We start from the raw sequence: 21,136 nt of genomic DNA on the forward strand, positions 1-21,136 counted from the left end.
GATCCACAGAAACGTGGACTTTGACCTGCCCTCCAAGAACTGCTTGGGAGATTGATGGATATGAACCGTACTGTTTGCTGACCTTGAGAAAAGGTAGCCACTTAATGGATAGCTTTAGTGCTGATCTGTTTTCAAGGCAAAGTATTATCCTCAGAAAACTCATTCTGCTCTTTTAGTATATTTATAGTAATACCTCAGGTGATACCCAAAGTTAGAGAGATTTTGGCTGTATGAAGATTGCTGCCCTGCCTAGGGTGACCTTGAAATTTCCACTGGTTTGCTGCCTTTAGGACACAGCTGAGCCCTTATGTTGTATTAAAGAAACCAGGCTACTTCACTTTACCTAGTGAGTGGACACCTATAAAGCCTCTTGCACAACTATAAATACTCAAACAAGGTTTATGTGCTTTGTTCTTAGGTAGGTGCTTCTAGTTTAAAAAACATTGGAGGAGTGTTTTGTACTGCAGAAATTGGTTCTAGCTTCTGCAAGGGATCGAGGAGGCTATAAACCAGGGGTAGTCAACCTTGGCTCTCTTTTATGACTCGTGGACTTCAACTCCCAGAATTCCTGAGCCAGCTAAGCTGGCTTAGGAATTCTGGAAATTGAAGTCCACGAGTCATAAAAGAGCCAAGGTTGACTACACCTGCTATAAACAAATCAAAGCCATTTTCCACAGTTCTAATACTGAGCCATAATGTGGTTTTGGGTTAGAATATCAGTTAGTGGTGAGAAACAGTTTATGGCTTAGCCAAGAAGCCATAAGAGAAAAAGTCAATGAACCATGTAAGCAGATAATCATGCTTCAAGAATACCTTTTCTTTTTTTTCCCCAGGAGTTTAAGTACAGGTAGTCCTCGACTTATGACCACAATTGAAGCCAAAATTTCTGTAGCTAAGTGAGATGGTTATTAAGTAAGTTTTGCCCCATTTTATGACTTTTTTGCCACAGTTGTTAAGTGAACCTGGCTTACCCATTGACTTTGCATGCCGGAAGGTCGCAAAAGGGGATCACATGATCCCAGGACACTGCGCCAAATATCTGAATTTTGATCATGTGATCACATGCTGCAATGGGCGTATGTGTGAAAACAGTCATCAGTCACCAGTTCTGTTGTAACTTTGAATAGTCACTAAATGAACTGTTTTAAGTCGAGGACTACCTGTAGCCAGAATGCTAAAATATTCATATTTTTATAGCAGTATTGGAACTGCTTCTCCTCTGTCAATATATTCCATGCCAGTTAGCCATAGTCAAAGATGTATCTGGTTTTTTAAAAAACAAACAAACAAAGAGATGTTGCCAATCATAATTTTACCATTCAGATAGTCTGAGATGGAATAATTGCCATCTGTTATAATTACCTCATGAAGACATTTTATATTTTGGTTTTTCACTCTCTTTGTTTCTTACTTGGAAGTAAGCTTCACTGCATCATGTTTTTTACCTCTAACTAAATAAGCCGCATGGATCTTATAAATGGTTCAGTTTTACCACTTTTATCCCTTTTTTCATGAACAATTTTATGTAAAACTAGTATTTATTTACTTATTTGTCACATTTGTTCTGTATTTCATTTTTTTCCATCAAAAAACCCCCCTAACCATAATTTTGGGAAAGGACATCAGTTAAGGTATTTCCTCATCCATAATCTTTAGCAGATATTGATTTATAAAGGAGAAAAATTAGACATTGAGGGACATTGTTTTCAGTAGATGCTCTATATATCGTTATACTGTTAATGGTACATTGCACTTATCTCGCAAACTGCAGTGTAAATAGAAAGTCTACTAGTAGTTGGCTTGCATAGGGATTGTAAATAGAAAGTCTACTAGTAGTTGGCTTGCATAGGAATTGTAGTTAATTGAGCATAACCATGAAGTTAAAATTGATCCAGAAATTATGAAACAAAGCTGTAATTGCAGCTCCCGGCACAACTCTTATTAAAATAACTATCTGCATCAAATACATAAGCTGCAGCACACTGCTGGCTGATGCTGATCTGTAGTCTAACAGGACCAGATCCATATCATGCATTAAATAATTATTTTGCGGCTTAAATTAGAAAAAGTTATAGCCACTTATCATTTTATAAAGGCCAGAGACTTGCATATCATTTAATAAAAGCCTAGTATTGACCATCTTGTACCTGGGTATCTGGGTTTTCCTAACCAAGTGCAGAATCGTACATTTCTCACCAATAAAACAAAACTATTGAATAAGGCTCAATGTTCAAGGTTCTTTTTGAACCTAGAGCCTGCCTTCTGAAGTGTTAGCAATCTCTTCCTCACCATGTGGCACCTAGTAATAACAACATTCATGGCTCATTCCATTAAGTTTCATCAAATCAGTAATAAAAACCTTGTTTAATTTTACATTTCTTCTAGGGGTTTTATTAGAAACACAAATTATTTGAAATAGTTATTTCAAAACATCTGTCTGATGTAACATTAGCATGTCCATTTTCTTAAGCTTTCCCCAGAGCATTTCCTCTTTAAACCTTTATTTGGTAATATAAATGCTTGGACCTCTGTGTGACTCTGTTCTGAACTATATTTGTACAATTTTGCGGGCTGGCAGTTCCTCTTAAATCTATGCCATGATGCAAGTAATGCCTTTGTCATTTATTCCCTGGTTTAGACTGTTACCAGTGCCAGTTGCGTTGATTTTACTTTAATTATATAAAGAAAACCTGTAGGAATAATGGAGGAAGAGGGGAAAAAACTCCAGATAAGTCAGATGAGTGGGGAGCACCAAAACTCATCTTGGATCTACTTTATTATACAAGTAGTTCTCAACTTATAACCATTTGTTTAGTGACTGTTCGAACTTATAAGGCCACTGAAAAAAAAGTGACTTAGGACCATTTTTCATTCTTACAACTGTTACAGCATCACCAGTCACGTGATCAAAATGCAGAGGCTTGGCAACAGGCTTGTATTTATGACAGTTGCAGTGTCCTGGGGTTATGTGATCACTTTTTGCCACATTCTGACAAGCAAAGTCAGTGGAGAAGCCAGATTCACTTAACAACCATTTTACTAACTTAACAATTGCAATGATTCACTTAACAACTGTGGCATGAAAGGCTGTAAAATGTGGCAGAATTCACTTAGTGCTTAGTGAAAATTTTGGATTCAATTGTGGTCGTAAATACTTGTACTCTACTGTAAATTACCTGAGATTTTGAAAGGGGTTATGTATGGGTGTATAGTTAATGGTTTGTAGTTATATTCACATCATTTGAGTATATTTTATAAATATTTATACTATGACTCCCAATAGAATACTTTTTGCTAGTATAGACTTACAGATCTATTCTCAAGATTCAGATTTAATAGATTTTAGGCTCTGTTATTTTTTATAGATTAATAAACTTTTATAGAATTAAAGGCCCAGTCATTCAGCTTAGTTATGTAAACCTTAGACATGTTTTATTTATATTTTGCTGATTGTTTTATTGAATTATAGAATATCCTGGCCATTTGAATCAACCTAAAACAGGTTTATTCAATAGATCCTAAAAAAGATTTGATGAAAGTTCATTATAATTCTATTCTAACCTTGGTGTCAAATTAGAAGTTAATAGCAGTTAAACAGTCCTAGAGAAATTGATGTTATAGTAGGAAGAGAATGCAAAATATCTGACCTCAAAGATTTACAAACATATAAACTGGACTTTACAGCACTTTGAAAGAAGTCTGGGATAATGATGCTATATTGGTAATAAAGCATGAAATAGTTATAGGCTTTTAAGTCTATATCTGCCTTAACATATTCCTTACCTGACATTTATCTTCCATTAGAATGAAGCATTTCTGTAATGGGAATAGTAAATTATGATGGAGTTAAAGTAGTGAACAGATCAATGCGTATATGATGGCAGTGTACAATTATTTAAAAGTTTTGGAATTGATTTTCCAGATGTGCCATAGGATTGTTATGGTCCATCACATAGTCAGCCAGAAGTTTAGACTGGATTGGCATTTTAGTCTACTTATCAAGTACCCTGGATAGGTAGAAGTTGTTGCTTGATGGTGTTAAAGATACCATTGCAGGATACCATCCAAGTAAACTGCCTTTTGCAATTGACTGGTGATTTTGTCAATGTTGAGAGTGTTCAAGTGGTGCTCCAGATGTTTTGGGTTTGTATTCAAAGCATTTATTATTGCTGGTATGTCTTGGCTTACTTTTGCCATAAGTCATACTGCTATTCGCAAGTATTTGTATGTTGTGATTTTCTCCAGTTCTTTCTCTTCTGTTCTGTATTCTTAAGGTAATACAATATTCACTATCAAGATTATTTTTCTTTCTTAATTGACGTTGGTTAAGTGTGGTGTTTGAAGAGCCGTGGTGGCACAGTAGTTAGAGTGCAGTACTGCAGGCTAATTCTGCTGAGAGCCAGCAATTTGGCAGTTCAGTTCTCACCAGCTCAAGGTTGACTCAGCCTTCCATCCTTCCGAAGTAGTTGGTAGATGCGTCATGTGGAAGCCACGGCCACCCCATTGGGGGCAATGTGTTGACTCTGTCAACATTAGAGAGGGCTGTGAAGTGATATATATAAGTCTAAGTCAGGGGTGTCAAACTGCCGGCCCATGGGCCAGATGCATCATGTGGAAGCCACGCCCACCCCATTGCTGGCAATGGCAAAACCGGCCCGATACGTTGCACGACATCACATGACGTCGCGAGTTTGACATGCCTGATCTATCTATCTAGTGCTATTGCTGTTTATGTGGCAGATGCTTATCTGTTTGAATGATAAAGACCCAGAACACTTTAGCTTCTTCATTTTCTATTACTTTCTCCATTTCGTGGTCCCACTAATTCTTGCTTGTAGGCAAATGATATTTCTTGCAGATCTTCTAATCTACCATTGTGGCTACTTTGTCATGATATTGTTTGTAGTTAACCTGTACAATCTTCTTATACTAGGTGGTTTCTGTTTCTTTAGCTTCTTTGCAGAGATGGCATTTGCTCTCTTGCTGTCATCTCAATTCTGGCTTTGTATACCTTTGTTCTTAAGATTTGGTCTTGTGCAGCCAGAATTAGCCCCCTTGGTCTCTTTTTTTCAGGTTTTCTGCTGTTAGCCATTGCCAGGTCTTTTTACAGTGTCTGTTTTGCCTGTTATTTTTTTATGTACTGATCATTGTAATACTTCGCCTTGCCATGTCTCTTTCCTATCCTTCATTTGGTGATTCTTGTTTGGTCTCTCTTGTATCCCGTAAAGTTTCATAATAATTATTATTACTATATTTTCAATCTTATCTTTACTGCCTAATAGTCCTTCTCCCTCATTTTCCCCACAACAACAACCCTGTGAGGGGAATTGGGCTGGGAGAAAGTGATTGGCCCACCTTTGCCCAGCCAGCTTTCATAAGGCAGCACTAGAACTCAACACTCCTGGTTTCTAGGTAACATCTTTGCCATTACACAAACTGACTCCAAATTATTAAAAAAAAAGATAATGCCAAATTCCCCATTGGTCTTACTATCAGTTTCTGATGGCTTACATTTAGAAGCATCACATACAGAATTATTGACTTTTCTCTTGACAGCTATCTTCCAAGTTATAGCTTGTTCAGAGAAGAAGGAAGCAGGATACATAGTTAATCAGTGCCATAGGAAGATACAAAATCCTAATTAATACGCACTTAATCGGATGATGATAAATAGAAATATTAATTTTAGGGATAACATGATCAATATATTTGATGTTTATTAATAGTGAAGTTAAGAATTTTGAACCCCCAATGATCCATAATGATTTATTGGCTAATTTGTTGGGGTAGTCATGGATAAGGGGTATATTAGTGTTAATTGTGTAATTATTAGCAGTTTTTATGTAATTTTATATAGTCTATTTTTTCTTTTGTTATACTTCCGAATCATAAACTACTTTATTGAATTATTCAGTTTGTGTTCTTTCAGTGTCTGAGCATGAGTTATGGTGTACATTATGAGGCTGATAGTATTTGTTTATAATACTCTATTTTTAACATTGAAAATAAATGTCTAAAATAAGAAATTAGAATAACAAAATGATGTATTGGAAAAATCAAGAACATAAATGAAACAGGCCAGCCATAGAAAAAGAAACTCTGTAAAATCCCTGTGTATAACCAATTAGACATTTATTTCAGTTTTGTTAAGGGCATCCAATTTCAAGAAGTCTCCTGTCAGTGTGCAATAACTAATAAGTAAATATAAACAAACAAATTAAGCAAGCAAGCATCCAATTTAAATAAGCTTCCTGGTGGTGTATAATAACTCCAAATGAACGAACGGATGGACGAAAGAACGAACAAATGAATGAATGAATGATAAAAATACTACCTGGACCAATACAACATTCCCAACATTCAGGCAAAAATCAGCAATAGCTTAACTCCAAATCTGAGAACAGAGCCAGGTGTTATGCAGCTTGGAAATCAAGTACCGTGACAGCCATGTGTACCTCCAAGAGATGTTGTTTCAGAGATCAGGGGCTACAAGGCATGCTTCCTCAGTCCCATAAGATGACAACTTTTAGTTGATGGGACTGGAACACACTCACTCTGCCTGGAAACAACTGGAGAGGTCCCTCAAAAAACCAGGCCCTGTGGTATGTGAAGGGCTTTGTAGGTAATGACCAGCACCTTGAATTGCACCTACAAGCCAACCAGTAACTAGTGAAGGTCACATAGCAGTAGTGACACATGGGCATAACAAGCAGCTATGCTGTTGCATTTTGAACTGCATTTTGAGCTGTAGCTTTGGGATGATTTACAAGGGCAGATCACGTGGAGCACATTGCAATAGTTCTGAAGGTACAGCAGTCCAGTGATTCCTAACGTGTTGTTAGGATTAGCAAGATTGACATAGTGGCCCACAATCTCCCAAAATTCCAGGTGGGAATTGCTAACTGACATGAGAGGGGATGCCTGTACCTGTACGTTTTTAGTGACTGAGTTTTAAAATGATCAATTTTAAAACCTAGTTTCACCCAAGGTTTTCATGCTCTCTGACATTTAGAGTGACTGGAGGCAAGAGGAGAATTGTAAGTGGATGTTGACTGAGCACGTTGCACATGTGTGATTTTTAACAGCCTGGCAACTGGCTTAACTGCTTCCTGCCTTTGGGCAAGTAGAGCCCCAGAGCTATCTGAAGAGTTTTTTGTCTGGTGATCTGAGGAGTCATGACTTAATAACCAGCTTCAGTGGGTTGGCCCCCTTGCCTCAGTTGATGCTCTCTTGTTTGTGATTTAAATTAAGTATTAAAAAAGATGAAGGCAATGATTGCAGAGAAATTGCAGTGGAAGAGTTAGAAACACAACTGGAATGGAGGGAGACAAGACTGCATTTCCTACAGCAGGTGTGGGGAACCATGGCCCCTTTATGACTTGTGGACTTCAACTCCCAGAATTCCTATTGGCTCAGGAATTCTGAGAGTTGAAGTCATAAAGGAGCCATGGTTCCCCACCCCTGTCCTACAGCAAAACATCGGCTGGCCTTTTTCCAATATGAGCAGGACTCTATCTTTAATAGCAGAATTAAACAAGTTATGTGCCTCACCTTTTGGGTGGAGGCACATAAGTAGCTTGGAAGGTAGCCTGATGTGTAGGGAGCTTTGCTTTTTCTTTTGTCATCTTCCTCATAATTGGCACTTAGGAATAAATGTTGTATTTCCTATAAACAGATTTTATTGGTTGTTTTTTTATGGACTTTCGCTCCAGGCTCCCATGTTTTTAAATGTAGATAAAGGTGTAAGCAAATTGTAGCTCCAAGATGGCATGTAAACCCAAACTCCTTCCTTGTAGCCTTTAGATCTCTTCTGGCCACTATTATGTGCAAAATTAGCAATGTATTATCCTACCATTTGAAGCCAGGAATTTAAGTTCTTAAAAAAAAATGTTTACAGTTTTTCCTAGGAACAAAAAGAAAAACAAAGCTTGTCCCCAACTGTTTTGTGAGATTGCTTGTTCCTTAGCAGCCTACATTTTACCTGGGCAAAGTACTTCATGTGGGTGCAAAATAAGGGACCACAGCTCAATGTATCCAGAACACACTGATCCGTCCCAACAGGTGTTTTTTCTACATTTGGGCTCAAATCTAGTAGCCAAGTCTGGTTGGAAGAATAGCAATATAATTAATATAGAAGGACATCATTCCTGCCCGTTTGGGCTTCAGAATCTGGCTCCATACCATATGATTAGAGCAAACCTCTGTAAGAATATATGAGTCTGACATTGAAAATGTTTCAGAAACTTTGATAATGCTCACAAAGCAGCTCTTCTTGAAGTCTTAAAGATGACAGGTGTTCTAGAAGGCTTATATGTCTGTTTCAAAGGCCGTTCTCTATGGTCTACGCCAGAGGTCCCCAATCTTTTGGGCACTAGGGACCGGTTCCATGGAGGGAGCTTTTTCTGCGGACCGGAGGGTGCGTGGTTTTATATGCTGCCTGCATCCCGCGGATGGGGCTTTTCTTGTTTGTGCGGACCGGTTGCTGGAATGCCACAGTCTGGTCCTCGTCCACGGACCAGGGTTGGGGACCCCTGGTCTATACTTTAGCAACTTTCTGAGACTTGTGGATTTCAACACCCAGAAATCCCCAGCCAGCATCACCAGCATAGTTGAAATCCACAAGTCTTAAAATTGCCAAGGTCTACACATACCTGTGCATAAAGAGCAGCTTTGGTTTACTAGAGATTCCAGCTGCTGAAATACGGTCAACATATGAACACGCAGATGATGAAGGGCATTCACACATCCTTAACAACTTAGACCTTATTGCTGACTGGAGGGGGAGGGGTGTTGTTTGCTTATTCTTTCCTTGTTTTGGTTGTGTGACCACTCTTGAATAAGTCACCTCGCACAAGATCAAATTAAGCTATGAACAGAGAGTACAGATAGTCCTTGATTTAAAACAGTTAGTTTAGTGACCATTCGAAGTTGCAACAGCGCTGAAAAAGTGACTTATGACTGTTTTTCACACTTACGACCATCTCAGCATCCCCATGGTCACCTGATTAAAATTCAGATGCTTGGCAACTGACTATTTATGATGGCTGTAGTGTCCAGGACGACATGATCCCCTTTTGTGACTTTCTGATCAGCAAAGTCAATGGGGAAGCCAGATTCACTTAACTGTATTACTAACTTAATAGCTGCAGTGATTCACTTAACAACTGTGGCAAGAAAAGTCATAAAATGGAGCAAACTCACTTAACAGATGTCTCACTTAGCAACATAAATTTTGGGCTCAATTGTGGTTGTAAGTCGAGGACTGTCTGTCTGTGTTACCATCTACATCCAAATTGGTAGATGGAAGCTTTCATGATCTGAATAACAAATTGTTAAACAAAAGAGCTCTAATTATCTTAAGTGGCAGCGGAGATCCCTTCATTTCTTGTTTCTCTCCAATCCTCCCCAGCCTGCTTTACTTTTGGAAGGTATTTTGGACTAATTTTAACAGTTTTGGAGAAACAAAAACTTCGGTTTTGTAATAAAGGAAGAAAATAGGGTGAGTTTCCCCCCCCCTTCCTTGTGATTTTGAGAACATGGGTTCATTAAAATGATAAGAATTCAAATGTGTGGAGCAGAAAACAGGAAAGTTCTTCTTAGGTCTCTTTAGGGTCTTCATATTCACATGTTTTTTTGTAATTTTTATTTTGCAATCTTTTTGCATGAAACTGTTGCTGCAAACATTATATTGCATGAGCAACTCCTTTGTCAGAAAAACCTCAGCATCGCTCTTACCGAATGCATTTTTCTTGAAATGTGTGAAAGATATTGAATAGCAACTTCGGTTTTGTTTTCCATTATGTGCTTTGGTTGCTGAAAGCAGTGCAGCCGAACGGTTTTGAATGCAAAGTTTGACATTGGGTAATATTGAAGTGCTTATAGAACTGTATACCTAAGACTACCCTCCTGCCTTGGTCAATGACAGTACTATGTAACAAAATCAATTGCTGTTCTGATTCAGAGTCGCTCATCCAAATGATCACGTGAAGGTTTAGGTAGCAACCAGATTACTCACTTGGGAATTCTAAGTATCCCATTTCAGCAGGAAACAAAAATATCATCTATATCTGTATTAATTTTCAATGCACCTTTATTACAGCAGTGTTAGCACAATGTGCTTTGTTGTGTATTTGCCTTTGAGTCAGTCTTGACACTTGGTGATTGCCCGGACTAGTCTCTATAGTTCTCTTGGCAAGATTCTCAGGAGTGGTTTGTCCTTGCCTCATTCCTAGGCCTGAGAGAAAGTGACTGGCCCAAGGTCACCCAAAACTCAAGGTTTCCAATCCAGCACCATTAACCATTATGCCAAACTAGCGTTTCCCATTATCTGAACTTATAGTTTATTAACCATAATTTACACAGCTCACGGTGCACCTCACACAACTTGCTAACCTAAAATGTGACTTGCTAACCTGTGATTCATGGTGTCTTGCAGAAACAGCCTTAGACACACTACATGACTTATGCTAGAAAATTCATTTTATGTTCAAGTACAGACATGCGTCCCAGATATTCTACACAGCTCCAGTTATTTAAACTAGGCATCCGCCCCTTATAATACTTGGCTTGAGCTGGACCAGAATATTAATAAATATCAGCTCTCTATGTGCATATTAATAAATGTAAAATATCCTTTCTTCCTTAACTATTTTTTTTTCACAAATCAGAGTATCTTGTGACCTTTTTGGTCTTTATGGGGGTTGGGCAGCTTGCATGTTAGGCAGCTGTATTACTCTTTTGAGCCACAGGTTTCCCCTTACTCCTGTCAGCAGAAACCAGGGAGGATATATATCTTATCATATCTGTTGGGTGAGGCACCTGGTCTACCAAATATGAATCAGTCTGTTCTGCGTTTCGCTCCAATCTAGGAACATGTTTTGCAGGCAGATGTCACATACTGTGAACACTATAAATTCAAAATTTGTGGCTGGCAAAGAGTTAGTGGGAGACTAGTATAGCTATTTCAGGCTCATTAGCTAATTTTAAATTTATAGTGTTCACAGTATGTGACGTCTGCCTGCAAAACATGCTCCTAGATTGGAGCGAAATGTAGAACAGACTGATTTATATTTGGTAGACCGGTGCCTCACCCAACAGATAAGATACATATACATATACATACATACACACACACACACACATACACACACACATATCAACTTTACAGATACCTTAAAGCAACGGTCCCCAACCTTTTTGGCACCAAAGATCGATTTCGTGGAAGACAATTTTTCCATGGACTGAGGTGGTGGTGGTGGGAGCGCGCAAACTAGATCCCTCACATGTACAATTTTGCTCGCCCGCTGCTCACTTCCAGCCCTGTGGCCCAGTTCCTAACAGGCCATGAACCAGTACCAGCCTGGGGGTTGGGATTCCTGCCTTAAAGGAAATCATTTAAACTCAGCTTGCTTTTGTATGTATGTATGTATGTATGTATGTATGTATGTATGTATGTATATGCAGTAGATCTCTGTTAAAGATAATGTCTCTTCCAGTAAAGGCTCATTGCTTGGTGACTCCAGGATGTTATGTAGTGCCATGCAACTTTACCAAAGTCATTTGACGCTGCCTTTTTTTAGTATTTTTTTTTGTTGTTATCTTTTTTTCTTTTCAATGTAAGTTAAAACCCTACCATTACCTGCAGTCTCCTGATCAAATACTAATCGGGTCCCACCACGCTAATGATCTGAGCCCAACCAGGATTAGCTGAGGGCTGCCACTTGCTAAGACAAATCTTTGTTATGTCCAAGAGAATGTATTAATGTCTGAATCAAAGACCACTCATGCACTCCCTTCTCCATTGAAAAGCATTCATTGGCTATGTTCGCATGTCATGCCAAGTCATAGTAAATTACTATTTACTCAACCTGGCTTTCTGGGTTTGCTCATAAACCAACTGTATGAGATCAGCTGTCAAAACGTGTTAAGCTAAAATACAGTTAAGTATTGGTTCTGTTGGTGATACAAATACATATCAAAGAATAATATTAATATCATTACTGGGCTCAAGAGTAAGGAGAATTAAAGGAATATACTGTACATGTATATTTTGTATTGTTTTTTTTAAAGGTTAAAATCTATAAAACATAAAAGAAAAAAAGATATAAAAAGAGAAACTGGAAAGATAGAAGAAAAAGAGAATGACAGATACAGATAGATGAAAAAAAGAGAAGAAGATATTTAAAGAAACAACTTATGATTCTCTTTGCAGCACTTACAAATACAGGGTTAGCTACCCAGAATCATAAACATGAGATGGGCAGTCATATAAATTGAACTAATAAATAAAGAAATACTTGGGAAGTATTTCCCAAGAAGAATTCAACTTTAGAATATTCTTAAAAAAGAACCCTTGATCATATTTTACTTGTTCAATTCAACTATATTTCTTTTGCTTTTGTAGGCTGCTTGGCAGTCGGAAGGCTTATAATAAATATTCAGGGCTATCACTAGTGGAAAGTATTTTTAATCCAATGTATGGTCCTGTTTGTGTATGATCCTGTTTTGCAAAGCAGAAATCCTCCCAGGTAGCACCTGACGTTGGAAGGCTAATATGAAAACTGGCCACAAAGCTTCCCCGCCATTAGGTGTTTCTGAATTGTATTTTTGACCACTATGTTGCCTCCCTTCCCTGTTTACATAGTCATAAGAGGTAAGGCTTAGCCAAAGTTAATTTGACAAAGTCAACTCCTCTCACTCAGTTGATGAGGCAGCTTTATATAAAGTCACAGATTGTTCTGCTGTGTTATAGTTCCGAAAGATCAAGCTGCTCCTAAGATCTGTATGAGAGTCCTCCATTAATTTAAATACTGCAGTGTACTATCCATTCACCAAAAAGAAAAGAAGAAGAAAAAGGTGAGTCAGAATTATTTATAAAATGGAGAAGGGCAAACAGTTGGAAAAATACCTTGCTTAAAATTATTTTACTAAAATGTGACTAGTTAGAAAGCAGGCTACACCTCTTTCATTTCAAGCCTTGACTTGTCAGTGTTTGAAAGGAGTAGAGATGGTTTCCCTCTTATTTATTTATTTAGTAAATTTTATGGCAGCCTATCTCCTACACATGACTCTGGGCAGCGGACAAAAGAAATAGGAGCAAAATAAAACACAGCCAGTGATCAAAAACGTAAATAATTTAAAACAGCCGAGAATGATCAAACTCCGCACAGACAGTACAACCAGACAACGGGCTCACCCAACTATTGTTGCATTAAAGTTTAATTGTGTTCAGCAATGTTGTGTTCAGAAACAGTGGTTTTACCAGCTTTTCTATATGTCACAATTGCCAGATTCGAAAATAGCTTTCCCGAGACACATCACACTGTTAACTACCTATTTAAAACTCCTTTTTTTTTTTTTTTTTTTTTTTGCAAAGGAAGGCAATCTGGTCTTTTTCAGATTTTTTGGACTACAACTCCCATGAGCTTCAGACATAGTAAATGCTCAGGGGTTATTTGTGATATAAAACATCAGGACATCATCAGTGCTGCCCACCCTTCAGCAAATATCATTGTAAGATTCATTAAATCTTTTTTAACCTTCTAAAGCAATTGAAGAGAATCCTTTGTAATTTCAGTGTGCAGCTTAGTTAGAGCAGGTCTTAACTTTGTGCTACTGTCAAAGGATATGCAGCAAGTACAGTTAGTACAGAAAATACAGCTACCTAATGCCAACTGTTCTCACATGTTTTAGAAAGATAAGGAAAGACAAAACAAAAATATATGATGGCGGTTCCTATAAAACTGCATCAAATGTTCAGAATTATAGTTAAATCTTAACTGGGTCTCAGTCAGATCTTCTATAGAAAAAATAAATGTTTTTTTCCTCTTTCTTTCTAGGTGATACAATGGAATCACTGGATAAAACAATCAATAGCTACCTGGATGTTTGGCTTGGGCCAAGAGGTATGTAGCTCACTTTCAAAGATTTGAACTGTTAGGATCCAGACAGCGCCTAGTCTCTGCCTGTTTCGGCTGCGACAGCTTCAGGCATGATTAGCTGGAGGGCTGTTTTTCTCTAGAGCAGGCATGTCAAACTCGCGACGTCACATGATAATATTGCAACTTTTTCCCCATTGGGGTGGGCGCGGTTTCGGCGTGATGCATTCAGCCTGCAGGCCGGCAGTTTGACATGCCTGCTCTAAAGGTTTAGCCTTTCTCAGATCTATAATCTAAAGGAAATAAACTTGATACCCATTTCTAAACCACAAGAAAATAAACTCCCCCTACAGGTAGTCCTCGACTTACGACCACAGTTGAGCCCAAAATTTCTGTTGCTAAGTGAGACAGTTGTTATTTTGGCCCCATTTTACAACCTTTCTTGCCATGTTATTAAGTGAACCATTGCAGTTTTTAAGTTGGTAACATGGTTACAGTGTGAATCTGGCTTCCCAATTAACTTTGCTTGTCAGAAAGATGATCACATGACCCCAGGACACTGCAACCATCCTAAATATAAGCCAGTTGCCCAGCATCCAAATTTTGATCATGCAGATGCTACAACGGTTGCAAATGTGGAAAAATGGTCATAAGTCATTTTTTCCCCAGTTCTGTTGTATCTTGGAAAGATCACTAAATGAATGGTTGTATGTCGAGGGCTATCTGTACATCTTTCTCCGTTCTGGCATCTCTCAGTCAGACTGTAAAATCCTTCCTGCTGTAACCATTGGCGCAAGTAGATGGGACATTTAATAACAGAAAGCTGGTTTGGTGTAGGGGTTAAGATGCTAGTCTAGAAACCAGGAAACTGAGTTTAGTCCCACCTTAAGCATAAAAGCCATCTGAATGACTCTGGGCCAATCACCAGGAGATGGTGAATTCTAGTCCCACCTTAGGCAGGAAAGCTTTCTAAGTGACTTTGGGCCAATCACTAGGACACAGTGAATTCTAGTCCTGCCTTAGGCATGAAGGTTGTCTGAATGACTCTTGACCAGTCCCTCCCTCTCAGCTCACCTGCCCCACACAGTTGGTGTTGTAGGAGAAATAGGAGGAAGAAGTATTAGGCATGTTCCCCAGCTTTAGTTATTTATAAAAAATAATAAAGTTGAGATATTAAAAATAATAGGGAAGAGAGGACAGCGAGGCATTTCTTCCTACACTGATTCAGTCTCTTGACTTCTACAAGTAGGGTAAAATAAATAATTGCTGTTGCCTCTTAAATATACTTCATAGAATTCCTCAGATGTTTATTAGTCTTCATCTGTATCCAAAGCCAGCTCAAAGTTGGCTCAGCATAATTGGCACAACATTTATTCCAGGCATTTAGACTACTTATAAGATTAAAATTCAGTAGTGCCACATTCCACACTGACATTGGTATCTGAGGTATTTGCATGGGAAACAGCAGTCACTTAGATGGCTTTTATGCTGAAGGCGAGGCTAAAACTCACCATTTCCCGGTTTTTAGCCTGGTGCCTTAACCACTAGATCAAACCGGCTCTCATTTGCTTAATTGTGCCATCCAATGAATGGGAATTAAGATGAAGCCCCAGTATTGTTAAATATGAATGGATGAAAGTTTTAAATTCTAACTCCTGGAAGGCCATGTTGAATGGAGGAGCTGAAGCAGTTCTCCCCAAGAGAATTCAAAGCTGTTTGGGAAAAAATAATCTTTAATACCCATTATTTTGCTGCACTGCAGGCTATTTTCATCAATAAAACTGCAAGAACAGCAAATTAAACGGCAAGTCGGGCACTTTGTCTCATTTAAAGCCCCTCTTATTAAAAAACATGATCCCATATTAGGATGTGGGCGATAAAATTCAACCGAAAATGGAGAATTAAAAAAAATAACAGGGCCTGCAGGTACTTTGAATCAGGATTTTAGAAACAAATATGAAAAGTGGCACATCAAGTGCTCCTTCGGGGAACAGCATTTTATAAAGTAAAGAGAACATAATTAGTTATACTTCCCTTAGCAACAGCACAGTTAAATTGGACCTCATATGAGAGGGGGAGTGCTGTTGCATAAATAAGAACAAAAGACTTCTAGTGTATTTACCAGCTATTATTCCTTCAGTTTCTATGACTGAAGCTTTCCTACAGAGATGGGAGAGGGAGGTGTCGGAATCTGGACTGGGCAGCTATTTGCTAGGGTAAAATCTCAGCTGCTGCAAAATACGAACAATAGTAATAAAAATTGTTTTCTATTTCAGATCCCAGAGTAAAAGGATGGCTTCTCTTGACGAACTACAGACCTACCTTTATCTTCTCTGTCTTATATTTATTAATTATATGGCTAGGACCAAAGTATATGCGGAACCGACAGCCGTTTTCATGCAGGGGAATTCTAGTGGTCTACAATATTGGACTTACTCTTCTGTCCTTCTATATGTTTTATGAGGTAAGAAAGGGGAAAAAAAATTATGCCTCTGTTTGGGAGCTCAGGCTTTGCAGAATGAGGATGATTTTTATTTAAGCCTGCAAGATCGGACAATTTATTGCCCTAGCACAGTGGTTCTCAACCTTTTTAATGCCGCGACCCCAACCAGTCGTACGTTGAGGACTAAACCGGTCGTAAACCGAGGACTAAAGCGGTCGTAAGTTGAGGACTACCCAACCGGTCGTAAGTCGAGGACTTTCCCTGCCCGGGAGCGCCACGCATGCGTGGTTCCGCCCCCTGCGCTGGCCGAGGCGTAGCTGGCAAGCGGCAGAGACAGAGCAGGCCGACCACCAGCTGGCCCAGCCCAAGGGAGGTAAGGCACCTGCCGGAAAAGGGGAAAAAAATGGCTGACAAAAAGAAGGCGGACAGCCTTGCTTGGCGACCCCCGTGAAATGGTCGATCGACCCCAAATGGGGTCCCGACCCACAGGTTGAGAACCACTGCCCTAGCATTTCTGTTTTGTCTTCTACAGGTAGTCCTCAACTTACAACAGTTCATTTAGTGAGTATTTGAAATTACAATGGCACTGAAAAAAGTGACTTACGACCGTTGCAACATCCCCATGGTCATCTGATCAAAATTTGGATGCTTGGCAACTGACTCATATTTATGACGGTTGCAGAGTCCCATGGTCATGTGATCACCTTTTGTCACTTTCTGACAAAGTCAATGGGGATATCAGAGTTACTCAACAACTATGTTACTAACTTAACAACTGAAGTGATTCACTTAACAACAAGAAGGTCGTAAAATGGGGCAAAATTCTCTGAACAACTTTCTCGCTTAGCAACAGAAATTTTGTGCTCAATTGTGGTCATAAGTTGAGGACTATCTGCACTTCCGTAAAGATCATTTCCAATACTATATACATAGCTCATTCCGTTAAGGACATATATCCTTAACATACAACAAAAAGTGAGCTGGTTATTGTCTGAAAAAAATAGGAAATTAGATCTAACCTTCTGCACGCCTCTAGCAACAGGGGGGGAAAAAGAGAACAGGAAGAAAGTTTGGACACACCTATTTTAATTAATTGCAAAATGCAACTGTAAGTTGCTTCAGTGAAAGAACTCTCATGGATTAGATTGGCATATCTTCTTAACTGCAGAGTTTTTCGAAAGAGTTAGTTCACACATTCAGTAATCAAGAGCAAGGTATGTCTAGCACGTGATAAGAGAGCTAGCCATCAAAAAGTAGTAAGAGCACAAAAGTATTGCTAGAAAATGCATACCTTTTAAAATTTCTAATCTTTAAAATTAATATGGATATGTTAAATGTTCTGTTTAGAAAACTTACAGAAAATTGATTGATTACATGACATCAGGTTGCTGTTGACTCTTAGCAACCACATACAGATAGATAGTCCTTGACTGACCATTGACAATTCAAAGTTATAACTACACTGAAAAAATTGACTTATAATAATAATAATAATAATAATAATAATAATAATAATAATAATAATAATAGTTGGAAGGGACCTTGGAGGTCATCGTCCAGCCCCCTGCTCAGGCAGGTAACCTATACCATTTCGGACAAATGACTGTCCAGTTTCTTCTTAAAAACTTCCAGTGTTGGAGCATTCACCGCTCCTGGAGGCAGGTTGTTCCACTGATTAATTGTTCTAACTGTCAGGAAGTTCCTCCTTAGCTCTAGGTTGCTTCTCTCTTTGGTTAGTTTCCATCCATTGCTTCTTGTCCTGCCTTCAGGCGCTTTGGAAAATAGCTCGACTCCCTCTTCTTTGTGGCAGCCCCTGAGATATTGTAACCCTCCTTGAAGTTACAACTGCTGCACCGCTCCTGAGATCCATGTGATTGCAATTTGGGCATTCGGTCACCACCTTGCATTTACAACAGTTGCGGTGTTCTGCATCACATGATCATAGCATGCTGGCTGTGGAATTCTGGGAGTTGAAGTCCCCACATTTTAAAGTTGCCAAGGTTGAGAAACGTTCTATAATGAAGCCAAGGTTGTCCCCAATCTGAACTCTGGAAGGAGGCTGTTCTATAGGGCAGGGAATCAAAAAATATCATCCCCAGGCCTCCACCAGTCTGTCTTCAAATGGAGTGTGAACCTGTCAGACATTACTTATATGTTTTGGACCCTATGAGTATAAGCTCCATTCACAAACTATACCCCACATATAAATATGAGATGCACCTGCTCACAAGAAAGATAAAACCCCTTTCTCCGGCACTACATGCAGAGTGCACAAGCTTTCACCTGTGCATTTTTTTTAAAATTTTGTAGAATTCAGATGGCTTCTTCAAATTAAACAGATACTATACATAAATTGCATGTTTGCCATACACTTGCAATATTTCAGGAAACTATATTTAATTTTTGGCAGAACACTATCTCATAACATATCATCTTGTTTGTGTTATTTATTTTCTGTATATGATGAGGAACAAGGAAATGCAAAACAGTTCTATTTCAGGAGGAAGTTGCTAATTTAAGTGTTATATGAGGTCAAGGAGGAAAGAGGTCAAATGAATTAAGATCGTCACATGTTACAAGTGATAATAGAAATTCACTGCATATAAAGTAGAGCTTTCTTTATGCTGACCATACAGATAACTCTCTTCTGAATGAATTATATTTAGCTCCTTCGTATGTCTCTGAAGTGCACTTTAAAACATGTCTGGCCCAGCTACATATATTTTTATGTTTCTAAGGCTACAAGATTTATTTGTCCTTCTTTATGCTGAAGTCCTAGGGCTTTGTTTATCCCCACAATATGCTTTTTATTTAGATACTCCAGTCTTGGAAGGTTCGTTTGTTCATCCTCTTTATTTGTATATAGACCCCATGGACTCACCACTTTAAGAAGGCATGGCCCTGAAATGTCATTTATGAATATTTAAAGAAAATTATGTAGGGGGTTTAAGCAGATAACAGGAAGAGGTCTCTTGCAGGATGGGTACACTTAGCAGCTGCTTGTGAAGCCCAGATTCAAAAATTTGCTTGGGTCTGGATATAAACAAATCAGAACTTCCATGCTATTCTGAGCATAGCTGGTATTTTTTACAGAGCAAACTTCAAGATCCTCTGGTTATCCAAGAGTTTGTGGCATGCTCTAGTTCAGGGGTAGTCAACCTTGGCTCTTTTATGACTCGTGGACTTCAACTCCCAGAATTCCTGAGCCAGCTAAGCTGGCTCAGGAATTCTGGGAATTGAAGTCCACGAGTCATAAAAGAGCCAAGGTTGACTACCCCTGCTCTAGTTTGTATTGGAATTCTAGGCCATTTCCCCCCCAACAAATAGGACAGAAAGTCCTTGATGTAGTCTCTACCCCTGTTTATTTTGCTCTTAAATAATATCGAAATAGGAAGTCTATGTAAGATACTTTGGTTTTTCTCATATCTTTGGGGAAAGATAGCCCAAACCATAGGATAAATAAATTCTATAGCAGGGGTGTCAAACTGCCGGCCCGTGGGCTGGTTGCATCATGCGGAGGCCACACCCACTCCAGCTCCGGCAGTGCAAAAAAAGTCGCGATATATCGCAACACATCACGTGACACGGCGAGTTTGACACCCGTGGTCTATAGAAAATAAAGTGACTGGTTTCTACTAAGGCAGGATTTTAGTCGAGAAACGGGATCGGCACAAATAACAGTGTTTTTCTTGTTATCTGCAGTTTCAAAAGCTGTTTCTCAGTGCTGCTGCAAGAGTTGGGGAAAAATAGAAGAGCTTAAAATGTCATCCTTCCTAAGGAAAGCTTTGCTTCTACCATATATAGAAAAAAAAGAACCTAGTAGGATTTTTCCATGCGATAATTGCTTTGTAAGAAAAAAAAATCTCACAATCTGTAACAAAAAAGGGCTTATCAGAGAAATGTAACTTATTAAAATTCCATACAATTATGCAATTTATTTATTTAGGGCAGATGGTATTTCTTTTTCCACTTGGACATATTTACTGTATCAAAAATAATGTTGAAGTGAGATAACAGCATTGGTCTTATGTGTTCTAGATCAAATACTTTGGCACTGAAATTGTTGCTGATTATTTCCCTTTTAACATCTTTACGAGTGATATCCTTTAACTTGTTTCTTAAAGGCAAGGATGATGTCAGAATATGTGTATGTTTGCTTATAAAATACAGTATATCTATATGCATGTCTGTCTGTCTGTCTGTCTGTCTGTCTGTCTCTCTCTCTCTCTCTCTCTCTCTCTCTCTATCTATCTATCTATCTATCTATCTATCTATCTATCTGTCATCTAGCTAGCTAGCTACATAGCTACATAGCTGCAGTATAATTATATAAATATTCCACTGTTCTTCCAGAGACTTATGGTAACCATTTAAGCAATAGTCCTCAACTTACAACCACAATTGAGAGCCAGTTTGGTTTAGTAGTTAAAAGTCTAGGCTAAAAATCAGAAGTTCTAGTCCCACCTTAGCCATGAAAGCCAACTGGGTGATTTTGGGACAGTTACTGTCTTTCAGCCAAACCCACCTCCACGGGTTGTTGCTGTGGAGAAAATAGGAGGAAGAAGGTGTATTAGATATGTTCGCTACCTTGACTTATTTACAAAAAAAATAATAAAGGTGGGACAAAAAATGTAAAATAAAATTAAATAATTGATCACAGATTTGCAGTCCTACGTCGACCGTACCCACGTGACCAGAAATAAGCTTTTTCTGGGATGATCGTTAACCAAAGCCTGCAGTCATTAAGAGAACCCTTTCATTTGACCGGTGTTTTTTGCCCATGTGAATGGGTAGTTTTTGAAAACTGGCAAAAAAA

General features: G+C 38.7%; 1 protein-coding gene across 2 annotated transcripts in view; it reads left to right on the forward strand.

The window, feature by feature from the left end:
- The window catches only part of ELOVL5 (ELOVL fatty acid elongase 5), a 49,372-nt gene that overhangs the window by 15,230 nt on the left and 13,006 nt on the right, over positions 1–21,136 (forward strand). The window contains exons 1-3 of one of the 2 annotated variants that reach the window (XM_015821222.1): positions 12,173–12,855; positions 13,839–13,904; positions 16,154–16,341. In XM_015821222.1, coding sequence (XP_015676708.1) covers positions 13,847–13,904; positions 16,154–16,341 — 246 coding nt within the window. In that variant the 5' untranslated portion in view covers positions 12,173–12,855; positions 13,839–13,846. Of the gene's footprint in view, positions 1–12,172; positions 12,856–13,838; positions 13,905–16,153; positions 16,342–21,136 lie in introns of those variants that run through there. The other variant, XM_015821221.1, reaches the window with a different exon arrangement.

Source organism: Protobothrops mucrosquamatus, unplaced genomic scaffold (genome assembly GCF_001527695.2).
Source record: "Protobothrops mucrosquamatus isolate PMUCROS unplaced genomic scaffold, P.Mucros_1.0 scaffold1278, whole genome shotgun sequence".
NCBI classification, from domain to species: domain Eukaryota; kingdom Metazoa; phylum Chordata; class Lepidosauria; order Squamata; family Viperidae; genus Protobothrops; species Protobothrops mucrosquamatus.